The 17,802-nt window shown below is 38.7% G+C and overlaps 1 protein-coding gene across 9 annotated transcripts in view; it reads left to right on the top strand.

The window, feature by feature from the left end:
* Nucleotides 1–17,802, top strand: part of ENAH (ENAH actin regulator) — a 148,275-nt gene that overhangs the window by 109,417 nt on the left and 21,056 nt on the right. For 4 of the 9 annotated variants that reach the window (XM_087424404.1, XM_087424402.1, XM_014794665.2 and 1 more), the window contains 2 exons: nucleotides 14,386–14,744; nucleotides 15,951–16,748. In XM_087424404.1, coding sequence (XP_087280530.1) covers nucleotides 14,386–14,744; nucleotides 15,951–16,748 — 1,157 coding nt within the window. The remainder of the gene's footprint in view (nucleotides 1–14,385; nucleotides 14,745–15,950; nucleotides 16,749–17,802) is intronic. The other 5 variants (XM_087424406.1, XM_087424405.1, XM_014794667.2 and 2 more) reach the window with 2 other exon arrangements.

The raw sequence follows: 17,802 nt of genomic DNA, 5'->3' as shown, positions 1-17,802 counted from the left end.
TCATTTTGAAGAAATCCAAATTTCTGAAAAATTGGTATGAAATTTTAAATTATTTTCTTTCCGCAGCCGTGCACAGACTCTTATCTTCTAGATAAACCTTCCACAAGGCACCAATCAATTTCTTTCTCTTTCAATATTAATTTCATTGCCATTCCTTCTCTTTACTCTCCATCATTTCATTTTTAATCTTTTGAGATCTGCTTTGTGTCTCTGCAAATCTGCTGGACATGTTGCTTCCACCGTTGACTTACTTCTGGTTTAAATTTCTCTCAGTCCACGTCTGCCACTTCTCTTTCTTCTCTTTGATGCTCCCAAGTCTTCTTTTTGCCAACTCTTGTCCCTTTCTATCCTTTCCTGTACCTCTTTTTCTTATATAAAGCTTTGGACTTAACCGTCTTTTTTTCTTTTCTGCACACAGTATACTCTGATAAATTGATGATTTGATTGGATGTTGTCGTTTTCTCTTAACTCATAACTTTTATGCTGATGGCTTCCAGATCTATGGTTCTGCTGTGATCACCCACTGTGGGAGATCCAGACCCATATTTCCAGCTAAATGGAGTAGTGTTATGGATCCTTTTGAGAATTTGGTGAAAGCAGTGAACTACTGCCCTCTTCTACCTGGACCCCCAGTCCTTCAGATATGTGTGTGTGATTGTGTACGCAGGTGTGCACTTAAATGCAGAAGCTTGCGTACCATTTCTGGGGGTCACAGAGCCCCTAATTCCAACAATGGATCCCCAATGAGAATTCCTGTTGTAGAGTTCATCCGTTTGGGTATGCTATTGATGCTTCAATTTAAACCCTTTATGATTTCATTCTTAGTGTACATTCCTCTTCTCTTTAATATTTCTCCCAGAGTTTCAGCTTAGAAAGTCTGTAATTATCTTCACTCACAATCTCTATTCGAGTATACCTTGTTATTTCTTTCTTCTCCAAAAGCCTGGTGGATTTCCTCTTCTGACATTCTCATTACTAGCTTTCTTCAGTGTTTATTCTCTTATGTACTGCTGTAGTTTTCTAGTCGATTTTTCTTTCTTTAACCTAGATCCCTTTCAGTTATTCCTACTTTATTACTGCCAGATTCGTTTTTCTTAAAGAAAGTCTCAAACCATAGAGGAGAGCCTAAATGGGGGAGGGTCTGCTGCACGATTGTGCCCCACCCTCATGAATCCCCAGAATTAATCGCTTTTAACCATTTCTACTTTCAGTACTTCTGATGACTTCCGCCACAGCGCTGAATGATAGGTTTATGTTTCTATTTCTTGATTAATCAAGTTATAGCTAGTAGCTGTTGACTCTCCACTGTGAAAAGTAAAGTGTGAAAAGTGAAGAATTCTTCACTTCCCCTGCCAGTTATTAGTAGTTATTATTTTTAGTTTCGCTCTTGGTTTCTTTTTCACATGGAACCTTTGTCTTAACTTTAGATGCTATCCTTTAACTCCTTCCTCGAAAGAGGACCACAGTAGTTCTGCACATCCTCCTATCTCTTTTCTTCCCTTCTACTACCTGCTTTTGACAGGCATGTCATTTTTCTGTTTTGAAAATTTATACATTTGCAGTCTTGCCATAACTGTCATTAAATCCTTGTCTTTAGGTTTGTAGGTGATCTCCTCCCTTCTAGAATCCTCTTAAACCCTCTGATTAACCATGGTGGTCTGAGTTTTCACAAAGATGTGACTAGATATGATTTTTGGTGTTTTGTATTTCCCCCCCCATTTATTTAGCTCAATACTTAGTGGACTTTTTCCATTTGAAGACTTATCCACAACTCTTAATTTTTAAAAAAAATTTATTTATTTAACCATCTCCATCTCTGATCTCTCTGTGCTCTTTTGTAAGAACTCCTATTGGTCAGAGGCTGGACCTCCTGCTCTATTTCCCTATGATCCTTATCTTTTCTCATTTTTTGCCTGTCTTTTTTGTTCTGTATTCTTGATGATATTTTTAACCATATATTTTAGACCAGCACTATCCAGTAGAAATATAATATGGACCACATATGTAATTAAAATTTTCTAGTAGTCATATTAGCAAAAGTAAAAAGAAACGTATCATACCATGCAGGACCTTGCAAGCGATTGTAAAGAATTTAGCTTTTATTCTGAGAGAAGTGAGGAACCATTGGGTGATTTTGATAGGAGTGATCTGGCTTAACATTTTCACAGAGTCAGTCTGCCTGCTCTCTTGAGACTAGACTACAGAGAAACACAAATAGAAGCAGCCCAACAAGAAAGCCAGTTAAGAGGCTGTTGCAGTAAACTAGCAGGTGGGGTATGAGAGAAGGGGAGGACTCGTGCTCTTTAACCTAAGCTAGTGGAAAGGATGGAGTTGCTGTTAACTGAGATGCAGAAGTAGGGTAGGTTTTGTTGGGGGATATCAGAGATGAATTTTGAAGATGTGAGGTTGAGATGTTCATTGGACATCCAAGTAGAGATGTGGAATAGGTAGGTGGATATACTAGTCTATAGGAACTAGGAAATAGGTCTAGACATATAGCTCTTCTCTACCCTTCCTGTCTTCCAAAAATTTGATGATAAATTTGGTCTACTAATGACCACTCTCCTCATTTTTCTACTTTGTAGTGAGTTTGTTTATATACATTTTTATGATTTTTCTAGAATTCCGATAGAATCTTGGAGTAGGAGAAGATAGTTTGACTGCTCAAATCTACCGACTTGAATGGGAGTCCAGACGCTCCTGTGATGAAGCCTCCCTGCTCAGCATTCGTAATGGCCAGCTATTGTCAGGTCCACTTTAATTCTTTGGCCTGGCATTTAAGAACCCACCCTATTTATCTCTTTATCTCTCATGCCTGCCTCTCTATATCCATACTTTTTTCCCCTCTGTGCTTCTGTATGTAGCATTTACCTCTTCTGACATGCCCTTCTCATCTTCTCTGTGTTGTCATTTTCTGTAAACTCTGCTTCAGACATATTAATGATTTTCTTTTCTGAACTCCTCTTTAAGTTCTATGTAACTTAATCACAAATTCTTATGTTTTACTGTTTATTTATTTTTTATAGGAAGATTGGCCCTGCGCTAACATCTGTTGCCAATCTTCCTCTTTTTCTTTTTCCTCCCGAAAGCCCCAGTACATAGTTGTGCATCATAGTTGTAGAGTTGTAGCTCTTCTATATGGGACGCCACCTCAGCACGGCTTGATGAGCCGTGAGTAGGTCCGCGCCCAGGATCCAAACTGGTGAACCCCGGGACTCCAAAGCAGAACGCGCAAACTTGATCGCTACACCATCGAGCCAGCCCCTGCCTATTTTATTGTTTATTGTGTATTTTACATAAGAGTCTTACCTCCACAGTGACCATTATAGGCTGCTTGAGAGCAGAGACCTGAATAACAATAGAGACCTGAGTTTCTAATAAAAAGCCAAGAACTTTCTGGTACGGATTTCATTGATATGTAGGTGTTAGGGCTAACAGGCAGAAAATGTATGAGTTTATAATGTTGGGACAATTAAATAAAATCACACCTGCTCTTTTCGTGCGGCCTGGGCTTTTCTGTCTGTGCTCTTGGGGGGATGGTAGGAGGTTTCCCTGAGGAGATGCTCTTTGAGCCGCGCCTTGAAGAGGAAGTGAAGTTAGAGTTGCAGCCACGGAAGGAAAAGCATTCCAGGCAGAAAGAGTAGATGTGTGAGGGCAAGGAAATGCAGACAAACCATGTGATGTGAGCACTGCCCCTCTTCCTCCTCCAGGACTGAGCGTGCAGCTAGATAATTAGGTTGTGTTCAGCTTGTAAAGGTCCTTTTATGCCAAGCGAAGAAGTTGCTGTTTGATATCCTTTTCTTGAATTTGTTGTATAATAAAAAGGCATCTTGCTTTTTAGCACTGTAGTATTTTCAGATTATAAGGAAGGTATATGCCATTTTTCTTTGACCTACATCCTGTTTAATCTATTTTTGTCTGTGGTTAAACCATACTTGGAAAAAGATACTGTAAAACCCAAAAATATCTACTAAATCTCACATAGACACTTAGTACTGGTCTTCACTTTATCTCAGCCAGCAGCAGTTTCATAGATTAGAAAACACAATGGCACAGGGAGGTACAGGACAGTCAAGGGAGACGTTGGGTTCCCAATAGAAATTATATTTCCAAAATTTATTTCATGTCGTTATTTATATAAAAATAAATTTTCTTTTACTTGGTTTTATTTTCAGAGGCATGATAAAATACCCTTGGACCAACTTTTATTTCATAAGCTGAGTAACTTTGTCCTGTTAACTTTGGCTGTGTAACTGGCTCTTTTCTACACCATTACCAAACATTGTAATGAAAAAGAATATTAATTTGCATCTTAACATTCACCTGTAAGATTTCAGTAGTTATATTTTTAGTATAAAGTTCATATTATAATAAATAATGTTACATTTCTGTTACTACTCTTAGGTAAGCTGTTAGGGGGTCTCATCCATTGATTTTTGAAGACTGGTAAATGGTTTGTATTTGGTGAGCTAATAATAAGGGATGGGGAAGGAAGAGAATGATATGAATAATGTGCTCCTCAGGTGTATGTACACACATATATGTTTTGTATGCATAACAAACTTTCTTGATAGGATTTTAGCTCAGAACCATAAATTATAAATGGATTATCTTAATAGCTAAAGATTCTTATTCTTTAAATTATTTTTCTTGGCTTCTGAATATAGTTACTAAAAGAGAAATTAATTACTTAAAGAAAAGTTTAACAACATATTTAGGATCTGATTTTGTTTAGGAAGATCAGTTGCACTTTGAGAGTGAGTTATACAATGTGACAGAAAAGAAATGGCCATCCACTTTCTTTCTTTTTTTTTTTTTTTTTAATTTTTTGTTTATTGCAGTAACATTGGTTTAGAACATTGTAAAAATTTCAGGTGTACATCATTATACTTCTATTTCTGCATAGATTACATCATGTTCACCACCAAAATACTAATTATAACCCATCACCACACACATGTACCGAATTATCCCTTTCACCCTCCTCCCTCCCACCTTCACCTCTGGTAACCACCAATCCAATCTCTGTCCCTATGTGTTTGTTTATTGTTGTTATTATCACCTAGTGAAGGAAATCATATGGTATTTGACCTTCTCCCTCTGACTTATTTCACTTTGCATTATACCCTCAATGTCCATCCATGTTGTCACAAATGGCTGGATTTCATCGTTTCTTATGGCTGAGTAGTATTCCATTGTGTATATATACCACACCTTCTTTACCCATTTGTCCCTTGATGGGCACTTAGGTTGCTTCCAAGTCTTGGCTATTGTGAATAACACTGCGATGAACACAGGGGTGCATGTACCTTTACAAATTGGTGTTTTCAAGTTCTTTGGATAAATACCCAGCAGTGGAATAGCTGGATCATATGGTAGTTCTATCCTTGATTTTTTGAGGAATCTCCATACTGTTTTCCATAGTGGCTGCACCAGTTTGCACTCCCACCAGCAGTGTATGAGAGTTCCCTTCTCTCCACATTCTCTCCAGCACATGTTGTTTCCTGTCTTGTTAATTATAGCCGAAATGGCCATCCACTTTCCAGTTTCCAAAATTTTGTTGATGAGTGATGTTATGGATTGAGTTGCATCCCCCCAAAAAGATATGTCCTGATTCCCAGTACCTTAAAATGTGACCTTATTTGAAAATTGTTGTTAGTTAAGATGAGGTTATACTGGAGTAGAGTGGGCCCTCTTAATCCAATATGGCTGATGTCCTTATAAGAAGAGAAGGATACAGAAGAAAGATAGAGGATGGCCACGTGAAGACACAGAGACACAGGGAGAACACCGTGTGAAGATGGAGGCAGAGACCGAAGTGACAAATCTACAAGCCAAAGAACGCCAAGAATTGCCATAGAAGCAAAGGAGACGCGTGGAACAGATTCTTCCTCAGAGCCCTTAGAAGGAACCAACCCTGCCCACACCTCGATTTCAGACTTCTAGCCTCCAGTACTGAGAGAATAAATTTCTATTATTTTAAGCCACCAAGTTTGTGGTTCTTTATTATGGCAACTGTAATATATTAATACAAGTGGTAACTGACTTGGTAGACCAGCAAAAGCTAAACCAAGCCAGAACAGAGAAGAGAAGGGGTGAGTTGCTGTGGTGCCTACCGATAGCAAGCTATTTCACAATGCTGCAGACAGGAGGATTCGTTAGAAGTCTTTATAAGGAGTGTTTAGATACCCAGATTTTCTGCACACACCCAACAGGAGACTAGAGCTTTCTTATCTTCTAGAGATGTTCTAGACCAGTGCTGCTCCATAGAAAGAGAATGCAAACCACATGTCATTTTAAAATTTTCTAGTGACCACATTTTTGAAAATTTAAAAGAAACAAGTGAAATTAATTTTAATAATATATTTTACTCTATACAGCTAAAATATGATTTCAATAGGTAATTGACAGAAAAATTTTAGAAATATTTTACATTCTTTTTCTCATATAGGTATGAAAAATCTGGTATGTGTTTTTATACTTAGAGCACATCTCAATTCAAACTAGGAGCACTTTAAGTGCTCAGTAGTGACAGATAGCTGGTAGCTACCATTTTGGACAAGACAGCAGTCTAGGCTAGAAGTCGGCAAGCTATAACTTGCTGGCCAGATCCCGCCCTGAGCCTGTTTTTGCATAGCCAAGAGCTGAGAATGGCTTTTACTTTTTTGCAGAGTTGTTTTTAACAAAATAAATAAAAATAAAAAATAATACATGACAGAGATACTGTCTGGTCATTTGCAGAAAAAGTTTGCCGACCGCTGGTCTAGACTGCAGAACACCAGCGCTGCGGCGAGGGTGGCTGAGATGCGATACTGAAAAGAGGGATTGGTGAAGGTTAGCCAAGTTGGTCTCTTTCCCTTACTCAGTTCTTAGACATTCGCAGCCAGACCTGTAGAGCCCAGGCAACAAACTTTGAGAGTCCTCTTTGGGAAAATTGGCTTGGTCAGGAGAAAAGACAGAGATGTTGGCACTCAAGGCCCCTACCAGTGACGCTCATTAATTTAAGGGCTTCTGATCAGCTTTAGTGCCCCTTATAAATATGAATGGACAGCCAAGGATCATCAGATCTTTAAGGACAACTTCTATAACATGAAGACAAATCAAAACAAACAGAAAAATATGAAATTGGAGGAAATAGATGTAATACAGAGAGCAAAAGAAAAACTGAAAATATACTGTAATACTTTCAGAGAACTAAGAATATTTCATTCACGAAGCAAAAACTTGTAGTTATTTAAAAAGAAACTTTCACAGTGTAAGAAAATATACTTAGAAATTTTTTTAAAAAGGAGCATTATGGGGCTGGCCTGGTGGCGTAGTGGTTAAGTTCACGTGCTCTGCTTCGGTGGCCTGGGGTTCACAGAGACCTACACGCTGCTCATCAAGCCATGCTGTGGCAGCGTCCCATATGAAGTGGAGGAGGATGGGCACGGCTGTTAGCCCAGCGCCAATCTTCCTCAGCAAAAAGAGGAGGATTGGCAACAGATGTTAGCTCAGGGCTAATCTTCCTCACCAAGGAAAAAAAAAAAGGCAGCATTAACTTTTAATAATAGGAGGTTTGAGAGAGGAACTTGTCCTGAAAATAATTGTAAAAGAGAGAGAGAGTATATGAGAAAGAAAATAAAAGAAGATCAGATTAGGGGGTCCAACATTCAAATAATAGGTGATTTGGGGGGAAAAGGAAAAAAATGTGAGGAAATGGAATTTGTAAATACATAACATAAGAAAATTTCTTGGAACTCAGTGACTTGTTTCCGTAGGTCAGAGGACTGCAAACTTTTTCTGAAAAGGGCCAGATAGTAAATATTTTAGACTTTGTGGGCCTCAAGGTCTCTGTGGGAGTTGTTCAGCCCTTCCTTTGTAGCTTGCCATAGACAGTATATGAATGATGGGTGTGGCCAGATTTGGACTGCAGTTTGCCAAGCCCCCTGGTCTAGATTGAAAAGACTCACCAAGTGTCCGGCCCAATAAGGAGGAAAAACAAAGAGACCCACCATGAAGACATATCACTGTGGAATTTTAGAGTACTAGAATAGAGAGAAGATTTTAAAAGTTTGAGGTGGGACGAGGGAGGGAGCTTCAAATTCCTGAGAAATTATTTCCAATCTAAACTTCCTCCTCTGCACAACTTCGTAGGAAGCGACTGGAAGATGTATTCTATTAAAATGAGAGAGCAAACCAAGAATGATGAGACCATGGGGGGAGCCAGTTAACATGGGATCCAACTTAGGAAAGAGAGGGAATTCCCAGTATGACTGAGGTGAAGCAAAACTTAGGGGCCCATCTGATGGGAGCCAGGAAGCCTGAGGGCTCCTGATGGGGTGTGTCTGGGGGAAAGAAAGGCAAAATAAGCAAACAGAAGTAGAATCGATCACCTGATATGTTTGAACATATTGAGAGGGTTTACAGTTCTGATGGAGAGTTTGGGGTGAAATCAGGATAGAAAAGCAAATGTAAAAATAATAATTTTTAACACCAGAGTAAGAAAGAAATTGTTCTGAAAAGTGAAGATGATCAACTTTGAATAATATAAGTGAATATTGATATATCCAAAGTGGTGGTGTGGTTTCATTGGGAGAATGAGGAAGGAAAGGTTTTAGGGGGTTAGAGAGTGTAGGAATTAAATCATTTGTTTAGTAGGACGTCAGTAGATAATACCCAAATCCGAAAAACTAAGAAATACTGGTTCTAAATGAATTAACTGTATTTAGAAATGTGAGATAACATACCAAAGTGTTGAAAGTAATTGCTTCTGGGGAGCGAAATCAGAAGTGGTGAGGGTTGTTCCGTTATAAGCTTTGTAATACTATTTGAGTTTGTAAGCTATGTATGTATTTTGTAAGTTTAACTTTTTTTATTTTTAATAAAAAGCATGAAATTGAGTTGATAAAATGAATATTTATTTAAGGTATTAAATCTTATTCGTCCAATACCTTTATTATAGTGCCATGTTACTATAGTTTAGTTTTCTGTTCATTGTGTATCATTTGTTAATATCAGCTTTTGGTTCCTACTCATATTATTAATATTCGGCTTCCTTGGCCGACTGTGATGAAAAAACATATTCTAAGAAACATGAGTCAGTCCTGTGTTAGTCTCAACATAGAACTTAATTATTTAATATCTATAAATAGTTTGCAAATCACCAGCGCTACCTGACAGTTATAAAAGGGGAATAATAGACCCAGCACAGAGCAGAGAGTTGGAGCCATGAGAGTGTACGGCCCTCCGATTAGCCTGCAGAGGCAGGATGGACCCAGGGTGGACCGCCTTCTCTTGTGAGTATTGTCTCTTGTCTCAGGAGCTTTGTAATATTAAAACCTAATTATCTTGTTTAGTTTGATCCATTTTTCATTTGTTTACTCAGAGAGAAGTGAAGTGCCCACATGATATGATTGAAACATATTTATGTAGTTTTATTTTCTGACAAATGTCAGTAACATCAAAGTGTTAACTAAATATTATCAACCCAGGACATTTTTCCTGGGCTCCCCTCCTACTTCATTATGTCAAAATTTAAATCACTTTTTATTTACCTAACACTTATTCGTTATAGGAAAGGGTGAATGAAATGTATTTTTTAATTTTGTTATTTATATTTTGCTTGCTTAAAAAAAATAAGTCTGAGTCAACATAAACTAAATATGTGTTTGAATATATAAAAAGCTGTTCATCTCATTGTTGGCCAGTGTTTTGTGCATCTCTTTACTTTTGGGGAGAAGTAGATATTTTGGTGGTGGAGGGTACTATTTCTGATATTTTTAAAATGTTCTTGGAGGCTGTAATATTGGTCATTTGCACTATAATTGTTTCTGAGAAAATGTGTATTTTTCTCATAAACTTTCAAATTATTGTAAAATGCATCTCCTAACTTAAAAGAAAAATTAGTCTGCCAGAATTTTTCCATAGTTCAGAATGAGGACCTGTGGACTTTGAAACAGTCTTCAGATGATTCTATTAATGAGCAAAGAAAGCAGGCAATTGTAGATAGAACTCTACGAAGAGGAGTCACGTGCATTTCTAGGATGTGAGTTGGCAGTGATGTTTCTAAGAAAAGCAGAATTTATAAATTTGGAAACTGCTCCCCTAAAAAGATATACAAACGTCCTGCCTTGGAGGTCAAAACATGAAAGTCGGAAGATTTATGTACTATCCAGTTTACGTGGGAATTACTCATGCCACTGAAGATTTGTAGGCCTGAGATTTCTCTGTTTGACACACAACTTTGGGAAATATGTTTCGATGTGCATCTTTTCAGTGAGCAGGCTAAAAATTAGTTAGGGACTTGTAACACTTTCCTTTCTTACCTTCAAATCAAGAAAATGTACAGTCAGCAGAGTCTCCTGCAGTTATATGAACTGCCTATTTCAGTCATTTGTCAGTGAACTTGGGAAATCTCTCTGGCTTTGTGCTCTTTTCTTGCATTAGAAGATGCTCTTTATCTTTTATAGATGGAAAACTCTAGAATATTATGACATGTGGAACAATCTTCTTAAGTCGGGACACCCTAGTTGTAAATGTCATCGTTCAATGATTCTCTCAGATTAGCTTCACTCTTCCCTGGTCTTCGACCTGTGACTTAAGCTTACTTTTTGTGTTAAAAGCATTGTGTTCTTGAGAGAAGCAGACATTAACTTGGGGGTAAAAAAGCAAAGAACTTGGATAAGAAATGAAATTTAGTCTTAGAATACTCTGTGGTTCAGCTGTGAACAGTATTTACATTATCATGTTAATAATGTTAACTCTGAGTATTGATTTAGCCGGAAATCAGTATTCTCCCATGACTATATTGGGAGAAGCTTCTATGTGGTGAGGGAGTTACAAGAGGCATCTTCTTATTAGAAAGTCAGTAGATAGTATCTAAAGTTAAAAACAGGAGAAACAGCCAGAAGAGTTGACTGTAATTGTCTCTGAGGGGTTGGAAACAGGGTTTTAGAACAGGTGTTGGAAACGGGGGCAGGAGGGTTGGGACACTGAACTGCTGGTTTTTGTTAAAGGCGTCACAGCTTTAAAAACGATGTGCTTGTGTTATTTTGATAAAATAAAAGAGGTGGCACAGACACATAAAAGGACCTAATAACTTGGGTCTTTTCATCATAGATTTCTTGGTCCAGCTACTGTACTCGAAAGTTATTAGCTTCTGTATTCCGATATTTTCTAATTAGAATAGCATGGGTGTATCTTCTGTCTTTTGGACCCAATAGATTGCTTACCGTATTAGGTTTAAAATGCCCTTATTTTTTGATACATGTTGTGTGCTTTAAATTTAATACATATAATCCCCAGCTGAGTTTATTCGTTAGATGCAAGTTATTAAAAAAATAATTTTCTGTCTAGTTTATTATTAAAAAAATTCTTCTGAATGCACCTCATTTCTTGCCCTCATCCCCACAGTGATATTGTTGTCCCTCAGGAACTTTGGCAGCTAGTGGTTTATCAAAGAGCATAATGAAGTCAGTACTAGATTCTGAAAATCTGATTTATTATTTAGCAGTCAGTATCTTAAACAGCCACTGCTCATAATAAGCGTTACCTCAGGTTTCTTCTGTTTTTCTCTTGCTGTTATTATTAGGTATGGCACTATGTCCAGAGAGAAGCTTTGTGTTTTTGTGAGAGAAGTGGGGTTGGGTTACTTGTCGAGTGGGCTTTTCCTTTTGTTTTATAGTCAGTCTGGGAAGCACGAAGGGGAGAGATTTCTGGAAAGATCTTATTGGTTTACTGCTACTACTGGCAGGAATGAGGGATAGCATACACATTCTGTCATTCAGCTCTGGCTCTAGTCAGAACCCAACCCATGTATTAGCCAGTCCAGAGAAAGTCCCAATTTGAAATTTCCGAATAATAATTATTATAGCTCACATTTATTGAGCATTCTTATGCTCCAGGTACTTTTTAAAGAGCTTTTAAGGCACTACCTCATTTAGTCTTCCCCACAGTGCCACGAAATGTATTACATGTAAGATGAGGATAACTTTTTTCTGTTTAAGGGAGAGTTAACTTTTATAGCAAGATTATCGTTTAGATCCAGGTGGATACTTGGAGACTTTTTTTTGCTCTTTCATACATATATGTATGGAAGGTAAAAAGCAAACTTTTATGTTTGTTTTTCATGTGTGTTTTAGAGCCACAAACAGTAGGCCTCTGTAGATTTTAATACATTTAGCCAGCGTTTGAAGTCCTAGAGTTAAAGAAGGTTTTTAATTGAATTGAATAAATACTGAGACATTCCATACATTCTTAGATATGGAGATAAAAAGATGTGAATATTTTTCTAGTTGATCTTCAAATTTAATAAAACATTAATAAGATTGAGAGGATAAGTCTTGGCAGAAAGGGTAAATTTAACAAAGTGATTCTGAAATTTACCTAGAAAAGCCAAATGTCTAGAGTCATCTAGAAAAACTCAAAAAGATGAGTGATAAGGATGGGTGTACCCTACTAGATATTAAAGTATACAGTCCTGCGCCACATAATGACGTTTTGGGCAACGACAGACCACAAGTATAAAGATGGTCCCTGAGATAGTACCATACAGCCTAGGTGTATAGGAGGCTTACCATCTAGGTTTGTGTAAGTACACTCAATGATGTTCGCAGACCTACAGAATCGCCTAACGATGCGTTTCTGAGAACATGTCCCCATTGTTATATGACTGTATTTCAGATATCAAAGCATCAGGTTACTGGTACATACTAGACCAGCACATCTATGAACTAAAACATTCTGGAAGTTCAGAAACAGTCAACACGTGTAAAGGTGGCATCTTAAATCAGGGCTATAAACTATTCAATGAACGGTGCTGTGATGTAGGTCTCTACTTTCCGTCTCAAACCCAGGATGAATTTCATATGAACTAAGGATTTTATTATAGAAAATAAAAGTATTTGAAATAAGTGTCAGTAATTATATAATCTTGTTGTGGGAAAGGGCTGCCTTAGAAGGATATCAAAGGCAGATCACATAAAGGAATAATATTACTAGATCCTCTACATACGTACAAAATAACAGCCATATTGCAGAACAGCTTTTAAAATAAAAAACATAAAAAAGCCATAATAAAAGTTAAAATGCATATAACTAAGGTGTGTGACAAAGGGTTATTGTCTTTAATATAGAAAGGAATTCTTTCAAACTATACCAATAGTTTGGGAATATAACTATCCCAAGAGAAAACTAGTGAAAGAACATGTGCAGTCATTTCACAGCACTGATACGCAAAATCAGTAAACAGACTACAAAGTACTTACCCTCGGGGAGTAATCAAAGAAATGCAAATTGTTATGTGATGTCAGTCGTATTAGCAAAGATTAAAACAACGATCATGTTTGGTGTCAGTGAGGGGAAAGGGAAGTGAGCATTCTCACGTACTCCTGGGTTGCTGGGGAGTGTTAATTGGTGCAGCTCTTCCTGAAGACAATTTGGAACCATGTATCAAAAATCTTGATATTTATACCTTTCACCCAGCAAATCTGGTTGTCAGTAGTAATCCTTACGAAGCAGTTGGAGAAGGATTCAAAGATAAATGAAGATAAATGTTTGTTGCAGTATTAGAAGTAAGTGTTAGATCCTGCTATACGAGACTGCTTAAACTACAGACAGCTTAACAATGGAACACTACGCACTCATGAAAGATGAAGATGCAAAACTATACTTAGTGCCTTGGAATACCTTTTACGATATATTAAATGGAGAGAAGAAAACAGATTTCAGAGTGATAGGGAAATATTATTTTGTTTTATTTGGTTTTTAAAGTTTATATGTATATTTTTACATGAGGAAAAGTCTGAAACATGCCAAAATGTTGATTATAGTTACCTCCGAATATGAGACTTCAGATGATTAAAGGTTCTTTCTTCTTGTGTGTTTTTTTTTGTTCAGCAAACTTTTATTGAGCTATTGCTGTGACCCGTCATTAGTGGTATTTCCTAATATTATATAATAATAATATATTACTTGCCCAATGAAAACTTGATGTTATGTTTTAGGAAGGAAATGACAAGTTAGAAATTTTTTTCATTCAATGAATAACATAGTGACTTGGTCGTTAAAGTGGTCTGTTCAGTTACTTGGAACGTTCATTAATTTGCAACACTCATGAAACATGCAGAATAAAATGAGAGGAGTGTAATGTGCTGAAGCAGTCAGCCAAAAATGATCTTCATAAGAGGAATGATTTTCATTTCTATGAAACGGATAAGCCATCTCTACCTGAAGTAGCCTTTAGCCTTTGCTCCTGTGGGAGAAGAGATGTTGACTGCATGCTCTACACAGCTTTGTGTTTGAGTCAGAAATAAGGTTCACAGGGTTCATAGTGAAAGGAGTAGGTTTTTCATGATGAGTAGCCATAGATGCATATTGACAGTTTCTTTTTGTTTTTCCTTTCAGGCAACTGCAAGAACAGCAGCGACAGAAGGAACTGGAGCGGGAAAGGCTGGAGAGAGAAAGAGCGGAGAGGGAGAGATTGGAGAGGGAGAGGTTGGAGAGGGAGAGACTGGAGAGGGAGAGGTTGGAGAGGGAGAGACTGGAGAGGGAGCGCCTAGAACAGGAACAGCTGGAGAGAGAGAGACAAGAACGCGACCGGCAGGATCGCCTGGAGAGGGAGCGGCAGGACCGGGAGCGGCTGGAGAGGCTGGACCGGGAGCGGCTGGAGAGGCTGGAGCGGGAGCGGCTGGAGAGAGAGCGACAGGAGCAGCTGGAGAGGGAGCAGCTGGAATGGGAGCGGGAGCGGAGAGCATCCAGCGCTGGTAAGAAGTGTGCCGTTATCCTGCGCTCTTGACACCTGAGCTCGGCGGGGGGAGGTTCTGTACAGTCACATGTGAGAGCGGTTCACATTAGAGATGCTTGGGATTAAGCAATACGGTTGGAAATTATGAAAAATAGGCAGCAATTGCTACTTTAACATTTTACTTTTCTCTGTATTGCTTTAATTGCTTGGAGACTTTAAAGCCCTTGGAAATTTTTGTTCTGGCATTCTAATTTTTCTAACTCCCTATAAATTGGCTGTAAAGTGTGTTTTTGTGGGGAATTTTTTATATTGGATGAACTTGAAATATACTTCCCTTTTTGAGATTGCTTAAATTATCTTGAATACTGTAGTATTACAGTATCATTCAGCAAGAAATTGGCTTGATTGTATTCCAGAGTTTTTGAAGGAGAATTGAAAACCGTATCTGAAAAATATCCTCTAAAACTGACTAGTTATTTAAATATTTTTTCTAGTATTGCAAAAAATTAGCAAAAATTGCTAAATCTGATGGAATTTATTGAAAGACGTAAGGGTTAAGATATGACCGAAAGTTGGAGGTATTTTGACGTTCATTAAAACTAACATTTATTATAGAATTTGAGAATTATTTTTTTATTCCATATTGCTTATTTGAAACGTCTTAATGTGGGTTGATTAAATATTGCATTGATTGGTTTGTTGTTTGAGTTAATTCAGTTGTTTTTAACTGCCTAATTATTTTCTGGGGTTATAGCCAACCAAACAAAACTTTTCCACAAATAAGCACTGAATTGGGGGGTTCCTAGTCTTTTATAATAAACATTTGCCAGTTTTGCTATTTGTTGTTTTAAAAAAACAACTGAACTTACTCTTCTGTTTGTGGTCCTATTCATGTAATTTTAATGTCCTTTTAGTGGACTAAATAATGAAGATTAAGGCTACTGTCTTTTTGTTGTAAAGGATAAGCTAATCGATTTAATTTATCAATCTGCTTATTAGATAAAAAGAAAACTTATTTCATCCTCTTCTGGATCTCAAAATGTATTTATAAGTTAAGATATTCTTGGGTGAAGTTAGGTATTTGCCCATGTGCCTAATTCTCTGTACTAACTGTAGTCTACATTGATACATTTTGTCTGAATGCTGGTTTTGTGGCTTTACTAGCTCCCTTTTTCTCTCTCCTTTTTTATCCTGTCTTTTGCTGCCGCTTTCCACCTCTGTCCAGCTCCATCTTCAGAGAGCTCCCTGTATAATGCTCCACTTCCTGAGTATGCCAGTTGCCAGCTTCCTTCAGCACCTCCTCCATCATACGCTAAAGTCATCTCAGCTCCAGTGTCCGGTGCCACTCCTGATTACGCTGTAGTGACCGCTTTGCCACCTTCTTCCACACCCCCTACACCACCACTTCGACACCCAGCGACACGTTTTGCAACCTCTCTAGGTTCAGCCTTCCACCCTGTCCTGCCCCATTACGCTACAGTTCCTCGTCCTCTGAACAAAAACTCTCGGCCTTCCTCTCCCGTGAACACGCCCTCTCCTCAGCCTCCGGCTGCGAAGCCCTGTGCCTGGTCTACTTCCAATTTCTCGCCCCTCCCTCCGTCTCCTCCAGTAATGATTAGCAGCCCCCCGGGCAAAGCTACTGGTCCCAGGCCTGTCCTCCCTGTTTGTGTTTCTTCTCCTGTGCCCCAAATGCCTCCATCGCCAACAGCCCCCAACGGGCTGCTTGACTCTGTCACATGTCCAGTGTCTCCACCGCCTACCTCAGGGCCAGCAGTGCCGCCTCCGCCGCCGCCTCCACTGCCTTCCCTCGCACCACCCTCACACTGTGGATCTCAAGCCTCTCCTCCTCCGGGCACCCCTGTTGCCTCAACTCCCTCATCCAAGCCCAGTGTTCTCCCTTCTCCCCCTGCAGCTGCCCCTGCCTCTGTGGAGACTCCTCTAAACTCTGTGCTGGGGGACTCCTCTGCTTCTGAGCCAGGCTTGCAGGCAGCCTCTCAGCCGGCCGAGACTCCAGCCCCACAGGGTAAGGCTTCCGTTATCGCTACTAACAACTAATCACTTGAAAGTGTTAGAGACCAACAGCTTTAATTGCCTAGAAGGATGGGGAGGATGGTTTTGATAGTTGAACATCTTTATGCCGTAGTACTATATTTTTTATAATTTAAAAATTTATAGTAGAAAATAAATGTTTTTTTCCTTCTGTTGGATTTATTGCATTCGGAGGATCAATATGAGGAGTTTCCATATTGAACTAGATTTTGGTATCTTCTGCAGTATCATAATTGGAGATGTTTTCCAATACTTAAGGGCCTCCAGAATGCATTTCCTTTAAATTTCACTAGGAAAACATGACTTGACACATTTGGTCTATACAAGAAGTGTATGGTCTAACTTGTCTTCCTTTAGTTTCTGGGAAACTTAGAGATTTAGTGCCCAACTGTAGTCATCACATGTATCATCCTAGAGTCTCCTGGAACAGTTCTGATCTTGGGCCTTATTTCATTTTGGCCTCTCCTGTGTTGGGCTTCCCATATTGGACTTCCAGGGATGGGTGCCACCCTCAACCCTGTGGAGCAGCCAGACTTTGCAGGAGGGGTGAAGGGTGGCAGGCTTGATGTATACCCCAAAGGGTTCCATGGTCCACAATTACGAGAAGTCACGGGCTGAAGGGACAGTTGGGGGAGAACAGCGCCCTCTACAGGCATCCCTCCCCCCCCCCATGCCTGAACCTTACTGTCATGGCAACAGGGAAGGGAGGATGTAATCTTCTAAGGTGGATTATTTGTAAGTAGAGAAGGACCTGGTTCTGTAAGTAAATAAGAAGATGCCTAGCAACCTCCTCCTTTTTTTTTTTTTTTTTTAAATAGGATTTAGTGACAATTACAGGAAGGAATATGACAACAAATAGGTACTTAAAAAGAAACAGCGTTATAGGCTGGATTTAAACACACTTCTTTTTAAAAAAATCTTAGCTCTTAAGATAAAATAAGAAGGCTGGTTATTGCTGTGTGTGTATTTTTCTTGTTGGCGTAGCGGATTTGCATAAACGTTGAGTCACAGTTCTAGTACGTGCACTT

This window comes from Ceratotherium simum, chromosome 36 (genome assembly GCF_057802395.1).
Source record: "Ceratotherium simum simum isolate JZ-2026a chromosome 36, ASM5780239v1, whole genome shotgun sequence".
In the NCBI taxonomy this organism is placed as follows: Eukaryota; Metazoa; Chordata; class Mammalia; order Perissodactyla; family Rhinocerotidae; genus Ceratotherium; species Ceratotherium simum.
The sequence above is the reverse complement of the archived record's forward strand: the minus strand, read 5'-3'. Positions and strand labels throughout refer to the sequence as shown.